The 21,637-nt window shown below is 45.3% G+C and overlaps 1 protein-coding gene across 2 annotated transcripts in view; it reads left to right on the plus strand.

Moving 5' to 3' along the window:
- LBP (lipopolysaccharide binding protein) overlaps nucleotides 1–19,534 on the plus strand; it is a 32,345-nt gene extending 12,811 nt beyond the window's left edge. The window contains 10 exon segments of one of the 2 annotated variants that reach the window (NM_001038674.2): nucleotides 3,226–3,289; nucleotides 5,810–5,901; nucleotides 7,029–7,205; nucleotides 9,081–9,140; nucleotides 11,085–11,252; nucleotides 12,754–12,821; nucleotides 13,342–13,384; nucleotides 15,629–15,692; nucleotides 16,708–16,784; nucleotides 19,159–19,531. In NM_001038674.2, the coding sequence (NP_001033763.1) occupies nucleotides 3,226–3,289; nucleotides 5,810–5,901; nucleotides 7,029–7,205; nucleotides 9,081–9,140; nucleotides 11,085–11,252; nucleotides 12,754–12,821; nucleotides 13,342–13,384; nucleotides 15,629–15,692; nucleotides 16,708–16,784; nucleotides 19,159–19,203 (858 nt within the window). In that variant the 3' untranslated portion in view covers nucleotides 19,204–19,531. 2 annotated transcript variants of the gene reach the window in all.
- The last annotated feature ends 2,103 nt before the right edge of the window (nucleotides 19,535–21,637 follow it).

The raw sequence follows: 21,637 nt of genomic DNA on the forward strand, positions 1-21,637 counted from the left end.
CCCAGGTCTGCAGTCCACAAAAGCCGAAAAGGAAATCAACACTTAGGTGCCTGTGGAGACCAAGCAGGAAGCTTTGGGAGTGTGTGGACCACGTAGGATCCCTTGGTTCCTACCTGGGTGAACGCATGAACACCTGCTTTGTATTGCTTTGTATAAACAGCAACAGTGTCAGTTTTCCCCATTTAAAAAATCCTGTGAAATCTCCAAATTTTGGAATCTCTAGCTAAAATAAAGAGGTTTATGTTAACTTTCAGTTCTCTTATTCACCTGCTGCTGCTGCTGCTAAGTCGCTTCAGTTGTGTCCGACTCTGTGCGACCCCATAGAAGGCTTCCTACCAGGCTTCTCTGTCCCTGGGATTCTCCAGGCAAGAACACTGGAGTGGGTTGCCATTTCCTTCTCCAAGGCATGAAAGTGAAAAGTGAAAGTGAAGTAGCTCAGTCGTGTCCGACTCTTAGTGACCTCATGGACTGCAGCCTACCAAGCTCCTCCATCCATGGGATTTTCCAGGCAAGAGTATTGGAGTGGGGTGCCATTGCTCATTCACCTACTTCACCCTAAAATCCTGTCTCTGGTGTATCATCTACCTGGAGCTGCATTTGTAGTGATGACCGCTTGGGAAGAGAAAAAGTAAAGAAGAGGAAAGGGGAAACACAGGCACACACACCTCTCCTGATCCAAGTCTGGTTTGGCTTTGAGTGCCTCCTGGTGGTTAAAGTGAAAATAGCATGCAGACCCCAAGGATTGGACGTGGCAAGCCGTTCTTTCCTTTTCTTGTTCTGAGGTCCCAGGGTCTAAGTGAGCTTGGAAAACACGCCAGTCCTCTCCTCATGCGCCCCGTTGCCATGTTTCCATGCGTTTCTAGTGGGACCTAGTATTCTTCAGTGGTGTGGATTTATGCCGCCCTGTTGATGATGGAGACAATAATGATTAATAACAATATTATACAATAAAAGTTCTGTGAACCCAGGTCTCCTGCATGGCTGGCAGATTCTTTACCATCTGAGCTACAGCTTGCCCTGAAGATGTCACCTCCTCATAGGAGCCATCAGTGACCCTCTTACTAGGCCAGGACCACATGCATGCTCTAGGACACCTCCCCCCCATAAGTCCCTCTCCTCCACAATATCTGTGGAGGATAGGTGATAGCTAGTTAATAAAAAAAAAAAAGCTGTTTAAAATGAGGACTCGGACTTGCCTGGTAGTTCAGTGGTTAAGAGTTGGCCTGCCAGTGCAGGGGACATGGCTTCAATCCCTGGTCTGGGACGATACCACGTGCTGCAGAGCAGCTAAGCCCGTGGGCCACTACTGTTGAGCCTGTGCTCTAGAGCCTGGGAGCCGCGACTACTGAGCACAATGCCCTAGAGCCTGTGCTCCACGACAGGAGAAGCCAACACAATGAGAAGCCTGTGCACTGCAGCAAAGAGTAAGCCCGGCTCTCTGCAACTAGAGAAAGCCCGCGTGCAGCATGGAGACCCAGCACAGCCAAAAATAAAAATAAATAAATAAATGGGGGAAAAATGAGGTGAGGACTCACACAGCCTTGGACAAAGAAAATATTTACATATGGATCCAAATATTTTAAGATACAGTAAACGTACATTCCTTTGACCTAAGACGCAGGACCATTCTTTGTAAACAGTCTCTTGACTGGCCTAGCACTGTCCTTCCAACATTTAACATGCATCGGCTACAGGTTCCGGCTCAGATTTCTTTAACCACAGTGAGAATCTAGAGATGTTGGCAAAGCGTCCTCCATGCAGAATCCTTCCTTATTTTTATAATTGTTTTCCTGGGAAGCTTTTCTGGTCCACAGCAGTTTACTGACATTTTTTTTTAAGCAACTCATCTTTCCAAAGCACTTACCTTAGGTTTTTCTGACAAACAATTCTTTTCTCAGTCATTATTTCATGGGTTTACATAAAAAATAACTTTTAATATTTATTTATTTATTTGGCTACATCAGGTCTTGGTTTCAGCAGGTGGGATCTTTCGTAGTGGTGCACAGATTCTCTGGTTGTGGCACACGGGCTCAGTAGTTGTGGTAGGCAGGCTTAGTTGCCCCACAGCATCTCAGTTCCCCAACCAGGGATCGAACCCACATCCCCTGCATTGCAAGATGGACTCTTAATCACTGGATTACCAGGGAAGTCCCTACATAAGAAATAATTCGAGTGATTGCAATAGCAAGGAAAGCAAACAGGTTTGAGAACATTTCTTGAGCATTTCCATTTCCTGAGAAGCACACAGTTTGGGGCAACAAGTTCTGAGTGTTTACTATGAGTGGTAGCCTGTTGGATGCGAGGATTCAGTCTTCCACAAGCAGCTGGGGAAATAAGTGTTGCAGGGAAAAGCCAATTCTGACTCTGTGTTGGAACTGTTTCTTGGACTTGCTTTTCCTTGCTTTTGTTATTGTACATAATGGCCTGCCTCAGAGAATCCTGCCCCTCTGCCCGACTGTTAAATTAAAGTGCCTTTGTTCAGAACCCTAGTCCACTAGTAGATGGCATGAAGGAAGAAATTAACATATCCCCTTTCCAAGGCTTGCCATTCTAGGAGATATTTGCAAGATCGATGGCCTTTTTACTTTGTTTCCTCATCTCCCCCATCTCTGATCTATAAAAGAACCCCACATCCAGACCCTGAGAAGACAGTTATTTTGAAGCATTAGTCTGCCATCTTCCTGGTCAGCTGGCTCTCCGAATAACATTTCCTTGTCTTACTACCTGTCTCCAATCCACTGGCCTGTCGTTCAGCGTTCAGCAAGCAGAGGGAGTTTGGACTCGGTAACACAAGGACTATTGATCCATCCACCTAATCTGTTAAGAAGTATCTGCATTAAGTGTACACTTATTTGTGTGGCTATTGCTACTTACTATCTAATTCTGCTGTCCAGTTCTAGACCCTGAGAGACTAGGGCTTCCCAAAGGAATAGGTCTTTCATGACAGAGTTTCAGGCGGTACCTCCAGCCAAATTACCTAGCTCCGATCTCCAGTCCTGTGATGGACTTTAACAGGCCCAACTGGACCCTACTGGGGTCCACGTGGGGGCAGACATGTTTTTGATCATTTCTATTTTCTCAGTACCTGGCATATCATAAGCACTTATAAATTTTTGTAGAATCAATGACCAACTAGCAAAGATGTGAAATGGGACCGAAGCAGTTAGCACAGGGCCAGAAAAATCCAGCAAACTCACTCGGGCTTTCTTTTCCCATATTTTTCAGATTTGCGAAATTATTGAGGACTCGGTGACCTCTGAGCTACAGCCTTATCTTCAAACTCTGCCAGGTAAGGCACTCCACCCATCCTTGATTCTCATTAATTTTTATAAGTGCATACATTAATATGTATCTTATGAAACCTTACATGGAGCAGCAGTGTTAAAAGTAAAAATTAAAAGTCCCCTTTCCTCCCCAAATTTTCTTCCAAGAGGTAAACTCTGTTTTGAGTGTGTACTCTCAGATACTTCCTTTGCATGTGAAAATATAAATAAACACATACATAAGCATATGAATATACATTCACATGGGCTTCCCTGGTGGCTCATCAGTAAAAGAATCCACCTGCAATGCAGGAGTTCAATCCCTGGTCTGGGAGGATCCCCTGGAGAAATAAATGGCAACTCCAGTATTCTTGCCTGGGAAATCTCCTGGATAGAGGAGCCTGGTGGGCTACAGTCCATGGGGTCACAAAGAGTCAGACACAACTTAGCAGCTAAACCACCACCGCCACCATACATTCACATATGTGTTACTTTTGTTCATGAATATATGTGAATATGCATAATTATGAATATATACATTAGTCTGTAATAGTAGAGACATTATTCTTTTGTAACCTGTATACCTTGGAGATCTTTCTTCTATCATCACATATAAACTGATCTCATTTTTAAAAACGTTTTTGTGGAAGTCAATACAGGGAGAAAAGTGCTCAAACTGTAAGTGGAGTTTTTACAATTTTTTCATAAACTGAGCACACACACTTACCAGCTTCCAGATCAATACACAGAACATGACTGGCCTTTCAGAGTCCACTCACATCTTCTTCAGGCACTACCCACTCCTCAAGGGTGACCATCCTCCCCACTTCTTCCAGCAAAGATCAGCTCTGCACTTTGTACATGAATGGACCTATACAGTAATCACAGTCTTTTATCAAAAGCAGAAGGCTTTCTCTGTTCAACTTTAAAATATGAGGTCACTCCATGCACCTCCCTGGTGGTCCAGTGATTAAGACTTATCTTCCAGTGCCGGGGGTGTGGGTTCAATCCCTGGATGGGGAGCTAAGATCCTGATGACTTGCAGCCAAAAAACCAAAACATAAAACCAAAGTAATATTGTTACAAATTCAATAAAGACTTTAAAAATGGTTCACATAAAGAAAATCTTAAAAAAATAATAAAATATGAGGTCAATCCACATTGTTCCATATTGTGAGTTCATTCACTCTCCTGCTATGTCATCCACTGTGTCCATGTCTTTCCATTTTTTTTTTAATTTGGAAGATAATTGCTTTACAATGTTGTGTTGGTTTCTGCTGTACAACAACGTGAACCAGCCATAACGTCTCTCCATTTATTTATCTATAGACCTGTTGAAGGCCATTTGGGTAGTTTCAGTTCTAAACCATTGTGGGTAGTGCTGCTGTGAATATTCTAACTCATATGGACATGCATCTTGGGGTATATACGCAGGAGAGAAATTACAGGTTCCGGTGATGTGCCTAGGTTCAGCCTTACCAGATCCTGCCAAACAGTTTTCCAAAATGGTTATATAGACCTCATTTTTTTTTGGAGGGGGGATGCCACTCAGCTTGCAGGATCTTAGTTCCCAATCAGTGATCGAACTTGTGCCCCCTGCAGTGGAAGCGTGGAGTAACCACTAACCACTGGACTTGCAAGGAAGTCCCTAGACTTCATTTGAATAATTGCACAGTATTCTACCTTATGGATGTGTCTCCATTTATTTAATGAGCCCCCAGCTGCTGGACAGGTAGGTTTGTTGTCATTCTTTCCTATTGCCAACAACGGGGCAGAGAGCATCTCATACTGCCTCTTTGCCTGGACGTAAGTGTACCCGTAGAACAGTTTTCTACAAGCAGAGGCCCCAGAGCTAGGCTACACAGGTAAAGTTGGCAGGGACAGACCCTGGACAATTGGAGGTGTTCCCTGATGCCGTGGACCCCAGGCCTCCACACTCACTGCTAACCTTCCCTTCAGCAGAGACCCACATGGGCACAGAGCCCCAGTGCGTGGGACAGAGAGCTCCTGCTCCCTCAAGGCCTTGGAGGGGAGTCTCTGGGTCCTCTGAACATGGCCCCGCCTTCCTGGTTATTTGATTGATATTGGTAGGAGGATGGTTTCCTTGAAGATCAAGGTCTTGGTTATAAAGTTGAAGAGCAATATCTTCGGTTGGAGAATTTTCCCTATCGTATGTCTTCCTCGGTGTGAAGTTCTGGGTATGGAGGGGCTGCCAGACCTGAGCTCCTCCTGTGCTCAGGCTGTGTGTGTGCATGTGTGTGTGTGTGTGTATGTATGTGTGTATGTGTGTGTAAGACTCTGGAAACTGCTCAGGCTCTGGGATAAGCACACCAGTCCCCTTGTGGCTAAATCATCAGTGGAACAGAAGAAACCACGTCGTCTCTTTCTTGGTGAAGGAGCTCTTTGCCCCAGCACAAGGGTGGAGGGTCTTAAGGTGGAGGGGCAGGGGGCTCTGGAGACCTCTCCAGAGGGAGTGTGGGTCAGCCAGAGTCCTCATCGCTTCTGCATTGCCCGCCTCCTAATTCTGTCCCTCCCCCGGTTCACAGTCACAACAGAGATTGATCATCTCGCTGGCCTTGATTACAGCTTAATGGGGGCCCCTCAAGCAACAGCCCAAATGCTGGATGTGATGTTCAAGGTAAGCGTCCTGGGTCAGGGGCTTGAGTGGGTCCAGCCCCGGTGTGGCATTCCCTCAGCTCAGCCCTTTCTTGGGGCCTCCTGCTCCCCAGTTTCAGATCTGTCCCTGTGTCCCCATGGTTCCCACTGTGTCAAGGGCAGGACAATATGGAGTTGTGGGGAGTATTCCCAGAGCCAGGATCCGCCCATGGTGTCTTACATCACTTAGGCCTTGAAACTTCCTTCCTCCCCAGCCCCGCACTCCACTCCTTCACCTATCCCACCATGCAGGTGACGTTAACCAGAGCAGGCCCTCAATGGCATTGAAGAGCTGGCCAAGAGGTCCTATAGGTTAAAACATCAAGCTTCTGGTGAGCGTTTCATTATGGGATTTTGGACATACACTTTGACCCGAAGGAAAGCATCTTTTTTTAAAAAAAATTTTTATTGGAGTATAGTTGATTTGAGCGTCCCAGGTAACTCTAGTGATAAAGAATCCACCTGTCAGTGCAGGAGACATGGGTTCAATCCCTGAGTCGGGAAGAGCCCCTGGAGGAGGAATATGGCAACGCACTCCAGTATTCCTGCCTGAAAAATTGCATGGACAAGAGGATCCTGACAGGCCCCAGTCCATGGGATCACAGAGAGTCAGACACGACTGAGTGACAGCACACACACATAGATGATTTACAATGCTGTGCTAGTTTCGGGTGTACAGCAAGGTGAATCAGTTATAGATATACATATATCCACTGCTTTTTTAAAGATTCTGTTCCCATATAGATCATTACAGAGTACAGAGTAGCGTTCCCTGTGCTATATGGCAGGTTCCCATTAGTTATCTATTTTATATATATACACATATAGTGCATATGTGTCAGTCCCAGTTTCCCAACTTATCCCTTCCCCTACCTTATCCCCTGGTAACCATAAGTTGGTTTCCTACATCTGTGATTCTACTTCCATTTTGTAAACCAGTTCATTTGCATCATTTTTTTTTAGATTCCAAGGAAAACATCTTTAATGGTGGAATTTCAGGCAGCATCTCTAGCCCATGTTCCCTCATCAGACTCTATAGGCTCCTAGCTCAGGTGTCTAGCCCTGGGATAGACTTAGAAAAGTTCAAATGGATTCTATCTCTCTCTCTAGGGTGAAATTTTTAGCCGAGATGACCGCTTCCCAGTTGCTTTCCTTGCTCCTGTCATGAACCTTCCTGAGGAACACAGCCGAATGGTCTACTTTGCCATCTCTGATTATGCCTTCAACACCGCCAGCCTAGTTTATCATAAAGCGGGATTCCTGAACTTTACTATCACGGATGATGTGGTGAGAATCATAGCAGAATAGCTCTCACAAATGACTTCGTCACTTGGTCTTCCTTCCTCTTCCCTTTCCACCCATTTACATCAGTGAAATAGTAAACTATAACTAAGAAAAAAAAATCAAGAGCAGGAAAAATATGTTAGCACAATTTCACTTCTCACTTTGGCGGCCAGGAAGCTCAAAGTTCTTTCTCCATTATAACAATTGTGGAAGATCTTCTGGCTTGCTTATCCGTGTTTTACTTTTCCCTCCTGTCTAGATCCATTATCTTTGTCTGTGTGTGTGTGTGTGTGTGCTGTGTCTTCCTTGTGGCGCACAGGAGCTTCTCTAGTTGTGGAGCATAGGCTCTAGATCACATGGGCTCAGTATTTGCAGCACTCAGGCTTAGTTTTCCCATGGCATGTGGGATCTTAGTTCCCTGACCAGGAATTGAACCTGTGTCCCCTGCATTGGAAAGCAGGTTTTTAACCACTGGACCACCAGGGAAGTCCCTAGATTTGTTGTCCTCATGCATATTTTCTTTCATCCTGATGGTTTGTGGAGATTTTTAAGGTTTAAAGATTTTAGTGAATGAGACAGGATAATAGATAAATTCATGAACTGATAAACTCATAAGGTTTCATAGAATAGAAAATAAAGACCACGTTAAAAGTAAGGCACAATTATGAAGACACAGGACCCATAAATTGATTTTTTTTTAATCACAGATCTGTGTGGGTGCTTCCCGTAGTCAAAATGGAAAGAGTGCAGTATTTAGGGATTCACAGTGAAAAGAAGAAAAAGCGTCGCCCTAGCATTTACCTCTAAAACAACTGTCTCCAGTGCGGCTTTGTGTAAAGGCTACTACATTTTATAGTGGATCACATCATGAAAATTTCTTTCAGTTTCTTTCATATTTCTGGGTTTTAGGCAGCTGTTTCTTGTAGCTCTTTGTAAAAGCTGAAGCCTCGTGTACCATGTCAGGGTGGTGGAGGAAACACAATGCAATCCAAACTGGATGGTCCAGCCAATCCTGGTAATAAATTGGAGACCAGAGTGAGGGATGGAGTGATATTTGTCCTTTGAATGATTTCTCATCCAAGCCAGGGTCATTTACTTCTATTGTCATATTTGAGTCACCCTTCCCACCTGTGGTACAGACGTTTCCTTTAGTGGAAGGGATCATAGTAGCTGTGTCTTACTGAACGCCACTATGTGCTAGGCCTTGGACTAGATGCTTTATACTCACCATTCATTTAGCCCTCACAATAACCCGGTAAGTGGGAACTATAATTATCTCTGGGACCTCCAGGTGGCACTAGTGGTAAAGAACCCACTTGCCAATGCAGGAGACATAAGAGACCAGGTTCAATCCCTGGGTCAGGAAGATCCCTTGGAGGAGGGCCCAGCAACCCACTCCAGTATTCTTGCCTGGAGAATCCCATGGACAGAGGAGCCTGGTGGGCTACAGTCCATGGGGTCACAAAAAGTTGGACACAAATGAAGCAACTTAACACACACACATACACATACACGCACACATATAATTATCTCCGTTTTATAGGTGAGGAAGTTGAGGCTCAGAGAGGGAAAGGGACTCAGCTGGGATTACATAGTAACAAAGCCTAGAGTCAAACCTAGTTCTGTGAGACTGCAAATCTCACTCTTGTGGATCCTCTGATTGAGTCCTGCATGTCACCTACACCCCAAGGAGAGCAGCCAGGACCCCAGGGATTCATGTGCTCACGGTGAATGCAGAACAAGCATCTCGTTGTTGTCATGGTAACCACAAGCAGTCAAGAAGCTACATTGTTAAATACCCTCCCACTTCCCCATCTCTCTTCAGACCTTCAGCTCTGGCCAGAGCACCTAAAACCTCTTTGTGTCCCTTCATTGCAGATTCCGCCTGATTCTAGCATTCGACTGAACACCAAGTCCTTCCGCGCCTTCGTTCCCAGGGTAAGGCTTCCATTAGCCCTCAGGGTGCAGGTTGAGCCCCCAAAGCCTTCAGGGGTATTCTTTAAAACCTCCACCCTCCTCTCAGCTTGATCAAGAACCAGAAGGCCCACAATGGGGTCCCCAGTGAAGGCTGGGGTGCTGCAGGTTTCCCTTCAAAGTCAAAATGACAGAGGCCCAAACCCTGTGTCTCCTGGGACCACAGGCCACCCAGTCTCTTACTGATGATCTCTGACAATCCCAAGGAATACTGACAAGCACCACAAAATGTCCCAATTAAGGACACCAAGCAATTACAGAGGGTGTAGTAGGGGTCAGGCCCTGTTCTTGGTGGATTACAAAAATTGTCTTTTGAATGGCTAATAAATTCTAATGGTTCAAGATTCAAAAGACCTAAAAGATTATAGAGTGAAAATTCCCATCCACTCCTATCCCCTAAACACCCAGTTCACACCCCAAGTCTGTCAATATTATTAGATTGCACACACCCTTCTGGGGAGATTCTGTGTATATACGAATAAATGTTATTTGTCTTTCCTCTGTTTTTTTACACAAATGGAGGTATATTTTACACACCAGTTTTCACCTTACTTTTTCCCCTACTGTACCAGAAGATGATTCTGTATAGGTAGGGAATCCAGTTTGCCATTGTATTATGGATTGACCATAGTTTGAGTATCCCGTCTCCCATGGAACATCTCGTACATGGAAGGACATGTATGTTTTTTTGCTTTGCTACATGAGTGACACAGTGAATAACCCTGTAGCTCTGTCATTGCTGGACTAAGCTCTTTACGTGCAACGTCTCATTTAATCCCATAGAAATCTACCTGTCTTCTCCTCCACCTTCCGAGTCCCCTCAAGACGCAGCTCAGATAGGCAGTAGTGTTTAAAGTTCCTTTCAGAAGGCTTGATGATGGCTGAGAGGAATTATAATGGTGGGAAAATTGTTAAACTTCAAATACTGCAGTACCTGGGTCACCTCCTTCCGTAAGGCACCCCCACAGCAGGCCCATTCTCTCCCCAGAACCCCACAGCAGCCCAGCTTGCCTCCTACTGTTGGCACTAGCTTTGGAGGGACCTTGGCCACATCCTGGCTCCAACGGCCCTTTTTCCCCAGAAAGAGGAGGAAACTCCCCCTCCCCCTTCCTGCTCCCATCATAATCAACCTGACACAGAAGCAGCTCAGCTATCCTTCTGAGGTAAAGTGATTTATTTACCTCCTCAACCTTCTAAACATTTCCCTTTTACAATAGAATGTAGATTTTATATTTGCATAGCTAAAAGGCTCATGGGACTGTTCCTCCACCAACTTCCCCCCTACACGGAACAGTCTTGACCCCAAATTAAATTTTAATTAAACAGAAAATTGCCAGAACTTTTTAAATGGTAGAATCTAGGTGTGTCATATCTCAAAAGCATTGGCGTATGCAGTTATCAGAGTGGGGAGCGGGGGGAGCCAGGTGCGCAGGTTCTAGAGAAGCAATAGCTCTCACCGATTGCCCAGGGAAGGGTGTGAAAAGGAGTGAAAAAATTCAGTCCAACCTTTCTGGAGGAGTTTGGCAATACCTGGAAGAAGCTTTAAAAATATTCTTGCCTTTGGACTCCCCACGGAATGTATCCCCCAAAATAATAGCCAAGGGCACACAGGGGAGTGGTCATTAAAAGGCAACACTTTGGAGACAACTTGATATCCAATAAGATTAGATCAATTGCAGTACCCACACTCAGTGGAATAGAACACAGTTCAGCCAGGAGATAAACGATGCAGCCTTTATATGTCTGACATGGAAAGATGTCCAGTGATACCTTTAAGAAAACAAGGCACAGAGCAGTTTGTGGAAATTAAACTAACAGGTGGTCTCAGCTGCTCTAGCTCCCTCCAGGTTGTCCCAGCAAACCTGTGTATTTTCTTCTCTTGACAAAATCTCTTCATTCCACCCTCAGATAGCCAGACTGTACCCCAACACGAACTTGGAGCTCCAGGGAGCAGTGATCTCTGCCCCGTGCCTGAACTTCAGCCCTGGAAATCTGTCTACAGCTGCCCAGATGGAGATCGAAGCCTTTGTGCTCCTGCCCAACTCTGTCAAGGAGCCTGTCTTCCGGCTCAGTGTGGTAAGGTTCAAAGCCTTTGCAAATGTTGTTGCCTTTTCCTGCTGGTTCTTCCTCGCACTGACCACCTGGTTATTTCCTTAAGATCAATCTCAACTTAAGGATCCTCAGATAGGCCTTTCTCTTCTTTTTTTCCTAAGTTTATTTATTTATTTATTTTTGGTTGCTATGGGTCTTTATTGCTACACGCAGGCTTTCTCTTGCTGCAGCGGCTGGAGGCTACTCTCTAGTTGCGCTGTACAAGCTTCTCATTGTGCTGGCTTTTCTTGTCATAGAGCACGGGTTACAGGGCATGCAGTCTTCAGTCGTTGTGATGCACAGGCCTAGTTGCCCAAAGCATGTGGGGTCTTAGTTTCCAGACCAGGGATCGAACCCATGTCTCCTGTATTGGCAGGCAGAGTCTTAACCACTGGACCACCAGGGAAGTCCCAAGATTGGCCTTTCTTGATTGCCCTTATCCCTGATCTATCTTACAACCCTTGTCACTTTTTTCTAACGGCATCCTTTTATTTTTCTTCATAGAACTTATGTAAAGATACTTATGTAGCTCTTTGCAGGTTTACTTACTTAATGTATACTTGTTCCACTAAGTGAGTCCATAAGGAGAAGTCCAGATTTAGCGGCTAAACAGTAACAATTGCTCCCAGATGTTGTATGTGCAATTTAATGGTTGTCCTTGTTATCAAAATTGTCATCAGTATATTTAAATTAAAACGTAATTTATTATTAATACTGTTATTATTCCTTAGAGCTGAATCTTGGCCCTGAGATAGCTAGAAAGGATCCCTTTAGAGATCTCCAGAGATAAGCCTCTGTACCTTGGTGGCTCAGACAGTAAAGAATCCGCCTGCAATGCAGTAGACTCGGGTTCGATCCCTGGGTGGGGAAGATCCCCTGGAGGAGGGCATGGCAACCCACTCCAGTATTCTTGCCTGGAGAATCCCCACAGATGGAGGAGCCTGGTGGGCTGCAGTCCACGGGGTCGCAAAGCGTCAGACACGATGAAGCAACAAAGCACCGCACATCTTCCCTTGGTCATCTGTTCAGAGTTTAATTGCTGTCGTAGTCAGCCACGCCATGCTTAAGTCACTTCAGTCATGTCCAGCTCTCTGTGACCCTGTGGACTGTAGCCCTCCAGGCGCCTCTGTCCATGGGATTCTCCAGTCAAGAATACTGGAATGGGTTGCCATGCGCTCCTCCCGGGGATCTTCCCAACCCAGGGATCGAACCTGGGTTTCCTGCATTGCAGGTGGATTCTTTACCACTAGTGCCACCTAGGAAGCCCATCATAGTGAGCAATTTCAAGTAAAAATGTTCAAGTCCAAGTTCAATCGTTTATTAGCACCTACGATGAGCTTCCTGGTAACCTACAGTCCAGTGGGCAAGTTCCTGCTTTAACTCAGTGAGGTACCGTTTAGAGGAGACAGCCAGTTCTCGTAGTTACGCATCCTGTACACAACAACCTCCTTCACTCAGACCTGTTTCTTTTTACTGGAATTTCCAGGCCACTAATGTGTCTGCCATGTTGACCTTCAACACCAGCAAGATCACTGGATTCTTGGAGCCAGGAAAGTAAGTCAGCATGCTGCCCACGTGGGGGCGCTCAACTGGGCTCACTCCATCTGACGCTGCAGCTGATTCAGTGCAGCTGGAGGTGGGATGTAACTGGATCCCCCTTCAACGTTAGGGCCCACCACTGGGTGGGGAAGCAAACTTAAATTTTAGCCCAACTGGACCAATTCTTTCCCCCCACTGGTCCTGTCTCCTTAAACTTCCTTTCCACCATTACTTCCAAACGTCTAAAGAATTTACTGTTTTTCCTTTATCTATGAATTTTAGATATCAGCAATATTGACTTCCTGAAATTACAGAGATTGAGTTCTTTTACACTCCACACTTCCCCTCTGCAAGCCTTCCCAGTAAAGTCGTATCGTTGTTTTTGGTTCCTCAATAATCTTTTTCACTTTCACTCTACCACACCCTTGGCCCTATGCCTTCTCCAGTTGGTGTTTCCTTCTTCTGGGGGATCCCCACATTAGGTTTCCCTTGAACATAATGCCCACATCTCTGAATCTTCTCTGATTTGTTATAGGATACAAGTGGAACTGAAAGAATCTAAAGTTGGACGATTCAATGTAAGTTATTATTGTTTTTATTTAAGAAATGATTAGGGTAGTAATTTAGAGTATTTACTTAGCAATGCTTTGGCAGCTGTAATAGAGAAGGAGAAGAGTTACTCTCGGCCCTAGAAATCATAGAAGTCCCTAAGGACATGAAACATAGGGCAGAAGAACAGTTACCTCCCAATATTAGATTAAATTAAATCATTTGGTGGACAGAATTCTTTTAATTGCAAGGGGAAAAAAGGCTAACTAAAAGTGTCTTAAGCAAAGAGGAGGAATGAATAGGATCATATACTAAAAAACAAAAATAAAAAAGCTAAGGATAGAGGTTTCAGGCACAGCTGGATCCAGGTGTTCAGATTAGTGCATCAATTTGAAAAGGCAGGGAAAGTTATTATAGGACTGTATGAAATCATGTGTGCAAAACTTCTGAAAACTGTAGTGCACTATAGAATTTAAAGAATCTTTCATGAATTTTTTAAGAAGAAAAAAGAATATATATATATATAAAGAGAAGAATCTCTGTCTCTCCATTCTGCTTTCATCTGTTTGCTTCATTCTCAGGCAGGTTCTTCCCATTGGTGGAAAATTCCCAAATTTCCTGTAGTTTTATTAAAAAAAAAAAAAAAACCTACCAAAAAAAAAAAAGATTGTGTGCTAGTCCTCATTGGGTTATTCTTAATCAAGTGCCCGTCTTTAGCCAAACATCTTGGCTGGAAATTGGACAAAGCCAATCAACCAGCATGGGTTTCATCTCCCCAGAACCGAGATTTGCAGTCCCAAACCACGTGGACTGAGATAGGAAAGGAGCATTCCCCTGAAGAAAATAGGAATTCTCTTATTTAAACAAAAGGAACTGATGGCTGGGCAGGCAAAACCAAGAGATGATTTCCACAAAGAGGAAAACGTGGCCGTGGTGAAACGGCCTCATATGAAAGGAGAACAGAGAATGGGAAGATTTGCGTGGACTGAAACACTCAGGAGAGATTTCTGAAGAGGGAAATTGGGGTGATGTTCCTCCTCACAGGTCAAGGAGGAGATGGAAAGATTTTAACCTACAGTAGTTGGCTACCTTTTTACCATCCTATGGATACTGGTCCTCTCCGACCCCTCTCTACCTGCTCTCCACTGACCAGACTTTCCCTCAGGTACAAGAGGACATAAACACATAAGTGTGAGGAGAGACACTGCTCACAGAGACCCCGAAGGATGACTCCTTTCAGAGAATGAAGGATGAAGTGAATAATGGCACACTAATACTGTGTCCGTGCGTGGCATGTAAAAATGTGCTGTGAAGTAAATTATTCGTATGTAAAGAGTCACAAAAAGTCATCCTGGGACTTCCCTGGTGCAACAGTGCATAAGAATCTGTCTGCCAATGCAGGGGACATGGGTTCGATCCCTGATCCTGGAAGATTCCACATGCCACGGAGCAACCAAGCCCAAGCACTGCAAGTACTGAAGCCCATGTGCCTGGAGCCCATGCTCACCACAATGAGAAGCCCGTGCAACACAACTAGAGAGGAGCCCCCACTCACCACAACTAGAGAAAGCCCACGCGTAGCAACGAAGACCTAGCACAACCAAGAAAAGATATTTTAAACTAAATAAATATTTGTTTAAAGTCATCCTATCAGATTTTCCCAACATCGACTGTAAAAAAAAAGACCTGTAGACTCATATAAATCTGGATTCCATTTCTAGAAAGTCACTTTCATTCCGTGGGCCTTAGTTTTCTTATCTGTGAAATGGGGGCATTAATATTAACTTTGAAGACTTATAGTGAATCTTATATATATATATATGTCATGCTCTGAGTCCTATACCTGGTACACACTGAGTTAAAAGTTGGGTTTCATAATTTTTGTTTCAACTTTAAAATCATTTTTTGTTATATAAGTGATTTCAGAAAACATTTTCACTGCAAAAAGAAAAATTAAATACTAAATTTAAGGCTAAGCCAAACCTTGATGTTCTTCCTAGAGGAAAGATTGTGTAGGTGCGGTGGTTGTACAGTCTTCCAAAATTTTCTATCGCTTTGTACACATATGAACGCGCATCTCAAAATAGTTTTATTTTATAAAACAATAGCATGATGTTGGTATCTACCTGAAATTTGCTTTTTTTTTTTTTTCAAGGCTTTTGCCACGTCAGCATTTACAGAACAACCCTACCCCCAAGGGTGGCTCTTTGTAGGTTTGTTGGTGGGCAAGATAGTACACGTGGTTATGGTGTACCTCTCCTATTCTCCACTAGGTGGAGCTGTTGGAGGCACTGCTCAATTATTACCTTCTCAACAACTTTTACCCCAAGGTCAATGGTAAGAATCACTATGGACTTTTCTAAGTCAAGAGTGGACACTGCTCTTCGTGGGAAAGAAAGCTGGAACCAGGGCTCTCCTGCAGGCTGCGTGATCTGGGCGAGTCACTTATCCTCTCAGTTTCAGTGGCCTGTCTGGGAGACGGGAGTGTTGAAGTCGGCCTCATCTTCTTCCACGGTTCTAAGGAGGGTTGGGGACACGGGCAGTTTTGGGAGCATAGGAAACCTCCTCCTAAGAGAGAAAGAAGGGCTCACAGAAGTGCCCACACACACCCTGAAGTGACAGATCAAAGACTGAGAACCAAGTTAACACGCAGAGCACAAGGCAAGGTGCGTGCGTGCTCAGTCGTGTCTGACTCTTGGCGACCCCGTGGGTTGTAGCCCGCCAGGCTCCTCTGCCCACGGGAATTCCCAGGCAAGAATTCTGGAGTGGGTTGCCCTTTTCTTCTCCAGGGGATCTTCCTAACTGAAGGATCAAACACATGTCTCCTGTGGCTCCTGCATTGGCAGGATTCTTTACCGCTTGAGCTACCTGTCCACCTCTAAATTTACATTTCCCAGTTAGTTGCCGATTCCTTTGTCAAAAACTAAAGCATAAAGACCTAAACCCTCTTTCCATGAAGCCGTGCTTCATTTGGCTGCAGTAGAAAGCAGGATACAGGTCGGGGGCCAAGAGCAAGTACCCACTAGCTTCTTATCATGAGTGGACGCTGCCCCATCCTTGCCTCTACCTCCACAGAGCACCATGGCTGAGAGTTCAGGCTCCTATGTCAGCCTGCCTGGCGTCAAGCCTCAGTTCTTCCACTTTCTAGCTGTGTGACCTAGCACAAGTTACTTGGCCATTCTGTGCTTCAATTTCCTTCTCTGTAACGTGAGAATAGTAATCCCAATCTTCAGTTATAATTAAATGGGAATATACTATGTATGGAGTTTCCAGAGAGGAACTTTTTTTTGGTAAAATTTTCTCCATAATTATTTACTAACCAGTCTCTCAACATTCTGCCTCTACCCTCCAGATAAGTTGGCAGAAGGCTTCCCCCTCCCTCTGCTACGGAAAATTCAGCTCTACGACCCCATTCTCCAGATCCACAAGGTCAGTGGGTTCAGCGGGTCTCTGAGGATTTGGGGAGGGGGTTGGTGAGCTTTCCTGGTTGGCAGGCTATAACTCAGTGGGTGGGACCCAGCCCAACCCTGCAGCTGGGAAAGCCTGGACAGGGTGTGGAACAATTTGGGGTCAGCTGGGATGTCATGAAGACATCCACATGTCCTTTATAAGTGGCACCTAATAAAGTGTCCTTTATTAGGGCAAGAAGGATTTGACACAATCTGTGTCACAATTTTTCCACACCTACCTCCCACCATGGGTGACCAAGGGGAACCTCAGAATGAGCTCATTTTGAAAATACAGCAGTCCTAAACACACCAATAGTTCAGGTTCTGAAGGGCATTTGTACATTTTTGAAATTTCTCATTTCTTGGGATTTCCCTAGTGGTCCAGTGGTTAGGACTCAGCACTTTCACTGCTGAGGGCCCACGTTCAATCCCTAGTTAGGGTACTAAGATTCCACAAGCCTCACTGCATGGCCAAAACATAGATTGGAATAGAATGGAATGGAATAGAATGGAAAAGAATAGAATAGAATTTCTTCTAATTACTTAAGTGGAAGAAGTTTGTCGTGGATTCATGTTTGGTGTGCTGCCCCTCATAAACCCATCGCCCCACCACACCCACAGCCTGACTTACGTGTCCTTCCTTCAAGCCTGTTGTTTTCTCTAAGCACTTTTTGAAATTGTTTTGGATAGTTGCCTTGCTACCTCTCAGACTTGTTTTTCTTTCTTCTCTTTTTTTCTTTTTGTTGGCAATTGAGTCTCCTCTCCACCTATGTTGAATACTGTCCCAACCATGCCATGAACCATCGTTTATAACTATTTGAATGTCAAGGAATATGTCTTATTCTTCATTAGACTCTCCACTATTCTAGCCGGGCATTTTATGCGCCATCTGTGCCCCACGGTTCAGGTTATCTTTCTAGAACAGCATCTGTGAGGTGGGATGACTGGGTTGGCAGCCTTGTGAGCATTTAAGGGCATACTGCTTTGTGCCTGATACATAGTCAACATCCAGCAAATAACAGCTACTGAAGAGAGTGACAGGCAGCAGAGTGATCAGAAACATTGAAACAGACATCACCTGTCACATTTGAAAAGCAAATGTCTGGAGCCCTTTTGGACCCAGAGATAGTCAACATCCAACTCTTATTGAGAGTTTGTAAGGAGTGAGACAGATCATTGTTGAAAGCAAGGACTGAGTGACAGCTCACTCAGCTGGTCTCAGTTTCCTCCTCTGTCAAATGAGATGTAGCCCAAACCTTACTGGGCTCTTGTGAAGATTAGAGCTTTTAGCTACTTGGCGTAATGGAAGTCATTAGAAGATTCGTTAGATTGACCCTTAAGCGACGAGTTTGAAAGTCCCCAGATTCGCTTATATGCAGATTTTTTTTCAATGAAAAGTGAAAGTCATTCAGTTGTATCCAACTCTTTGCAACCCCATGGACTATACAGTCCATGGAATTCTCTAGGCCAGAATATTGGAATGGGTAGCCTTTCCCTTCTCCAGGGGATCTTCCCAACCCAGGGATCAAACCCGAGTTTCCCTCATTGCTGGCGGATTCTTTAGCTGAGCCACAGCTGAGCCACAAGGGAAGCCCAAGAATAACGGGAGTGGGTAGCCTATTCCTTCTCCAGCGGATCTTCCTGACCCAGGAATTGAACTGGGGTTTCCTGCGTTGCAGGTGGATTCTTTACCAACTGAGCTATCAGGGAAGCCCTTTTTTTCCCATAGTAAATACTAAGTTATTACACCATCTGCACAGCTGGTTGAATCTGGGCATGCTGAACCACAGATGCGAGGAATCATGGATACAGAGAGCTGACTATAAGCTCTACATGGATTTTCCACCCATGGAGCATCAACGCCCCTAGTCCTCATTTAACAACTGGTCAACTGTATATATAATGACATGCATTAGAATTTTGAGGGCAACTCTGCCAATGTGTTTTCGCCCCAAAAACCAGGGAAAGAATTGGATTTTGCTCTGCGTTCAGAATTCCCATGCCTTAGGTGATGGAAACTTATGAGGGGGTAGGAGAGTAAACCCCAGCAGCTCACAGTTTTGTGTTATTTGCCAAGGAGAGAGAATTTAGGTGACATGAAGGACATTTATGAGGTCTGCCAGAAAGCAGCAGCTTGGGAAATGACAGATAAATTGCCACCTTAGAGAAGGTAGCCGGCAAAAGCTGTGCTTTATGGAGACCTTGGGGACAGAGACACAGGCTCGATTTATGTGCTGACCTGGTTTCTGACAGAGCGTGTGCTTCCCCAGATGTGGGCCTCCCTTTAAATCAGAGATGCGTCTTTTTGGAGTAGAGGATGCTTTCACCATCCCATCCTGTCTTGTCTCTCCTAGGACTTCCTGTTTTTGGGGACCAACGTTCGGTACCTGAGAGTTTGAGGGCAAGGTGAAAGACAGGGCTTGGAGGCCACAGCTGGATCGCCAAGTTGCATTTCCAGATGTGCAGCACTTTCCTGGAGATTCTGGGAAGAAGAAGACGTCTCTGCTATCAGCTGTGGGGACTTGGCCTCTTCCCCCACCCTTTCAGCAGGTGCGCCCACACCCTCTCTGACTCCAGACTTTACCTTCCCACCAGAATAGACCATCCTCACCCACTAACCTGTCCTATCTTTAAGGGCAGGTACTGTCTTTTTTATTCACCACCGAATCTGTGCCTAGCAGAGTGCTGGCACTTGGTTGGTCCTCAATAAATATTTATTGAATGGCTCAATGAAGGAACCACCTGATACTTCAGCTGAACTGCCGTACCACCCACCCTCCACTACCTAAGGGGTCTTTGGATGGTCAGTTCCTTCTGTGGTCTCCAAGGATGAGCCCTGACTGCATTCTCATTTCTCGGCAATGCTGTTGTGGAAACCTCCATGAGGGAACGTGGGATTTTTCTCCCTGCTCAGCCCTGGAGCTGGTGCTGATTCTGGCTCTCTCAGGCACTTGTCTGTCTCAGTTCATGGACAGTTCATGAGCTCCTTCAGTATGCCCCCCCTCCTTCCTTCCCTCTCTGCCTGCTACAGACAGAGGAACCAGGGGATCTCCCAGAGCAAAAACTCAGCTTCCTGCTGCTTTCCCCACATTGAAACTGGTGTAAATTAGGAGGAAATGGATCCGTCTAGGTTTTGAGTCCAACCCAAATATAAAGCTCATCCCACTGATGTTTATGAGCTTCAAGCCTGGAGGAAGAAGCCGTGATTTCTGATTACTGAACAACCTACCTTTGATCAGACTTTACCAAAGAGTCATTTCCAAGTTATGTGTTTGGGCCCCCAGGGACTGGGAATCAGAAAGCTTGTTGGATATTTTTTTAATTGTGTTATTGAGCACATGGATGGAGCTGCCGGCTAGCAGATAATTCACAGGGAATAGACCCATTTACCCTGTGTGTGACAGAGATGAATTCCAAGTTGGGACGATGCACTGTCACCCAGCTAGCGGTGGGGTAAGCCACGGCTTCACCTCATCCCTTTTGTGCACTTGTTCACCACCATCATCCACCCCAGTGATGGACTGTGAAGGGCTTGACTTCATCCAGCATTGGCCATGTGGCCCTGGGCAGGTCCTTTTCCCCTTTCCCCCACTTTATGCTATAAAATAAGGATGTTAATAATAGTATCCATGACCCAGGACTATTATAATGAGGATATTAGTTGATCCATGTAAAAGGATTTATTTAGCCCTACTGGGGATTCAGTGATTATCGCCTGGACATCCTTACTAAGCATCTCCTGTTTGTAGGCCCTGAGCTGATCAGCACAGGGAAAGGAGAAGCAGCACAGACCAGCTCCAGTGCCTGCTTTTCAGAACTTTGCCTTATGGTGGAAAGAGTCAGTCTTGATCCCAACACATTTGCTCTGGGCCCCAGGGCAAGGGCTCTCTAAAGTCCTCATGTGTCAAATTTGCTGGGAACCCCTCCTTGCATGGTGACTAGGGATGCAATGGGTTCACATCCAGCTTGCAGGGGTGGGGGAAAAATAGGCGTAACCAAGTCCTGGTAAACAGCTGATGCATTTATCACCTGCCTTCCTCTGGGCTCCCTGGAAGCAGACTCTGAGACAAGGAGGTGGGGACAAGTAATTTATTGGGAAGAGGATCCCAGGAAGTAACCAGTGGAGGAGAGGAAGTGAGTGGAGAAGGAAAGGCAAGCTTTAAACTCTAAAGTTCAAAAGATTCATGACCAAACCAGTTTCTACCTTCATCCCACTGAGGGGACCCTGGGAGCCAGTGTTGGACCCTCCCCGAGGACCCACCCAAGGGCCGAGATTGCCAGGATGCTGTACGTCACCTCCCGTCTGTCACTGGTTGAGGGGATCTCCTGGAGGACATTAGTTCTCTGGTTCTTCTAGTGTAGACAGAGTGGGCTCTGGCACTCATAGAAACCTCTAGGGCAAAGAAACCTAAGTGCCAGCAAGTAGAACTCAGGTTGGCATGACTGACTAGTAAGATAGGTGGGGCCTAACTACGGGCCCAAACTTCTGGATGTGATATGAGACTGTTTGCCACGTTGCTTGTAAAGCCTGGGTTGGTCTCCTCTGCATATTTTAACTTTTTAATATTTATTTGTTTGGCTGCGCCAGGTCTTAATTGTGGCATGTGAACTCTTAGTTGCAGTAGGTGGAATCTAGTTCTCCCAGCAAGGATCGAACCTAGGCCCCCTGCACTGGGAGGGAGGGATCTTAGTCACTGGACCACCAGGTATCCCTCCTCTGTGTATTTTTAAGAAACTCAGCCTGTTTTGCAAGCAAGTCCTCATTTCATAGCATTCTAGGTCATTCCAGGGCATTCCAAGGAATGGCTCCAAGAAAGGACTTGGGGAAGCCCA

This window comes from Bos taurus, chromosome 13 (assembly GCF_002263795.3).
Source record: "Bos taurus isolate L1 Dominette 01449 registration number 42190680 breed Hereford chromosome 13, ARS-UCD2.0, whole genome shotgun sequence".
NCBI classification, from domain to species: domain Eukaryota; kingdom Metazoa; phylum Chordata; class Mammalia; order Artiodactyla; family Bovidae; genus Bos; species Bos taurus.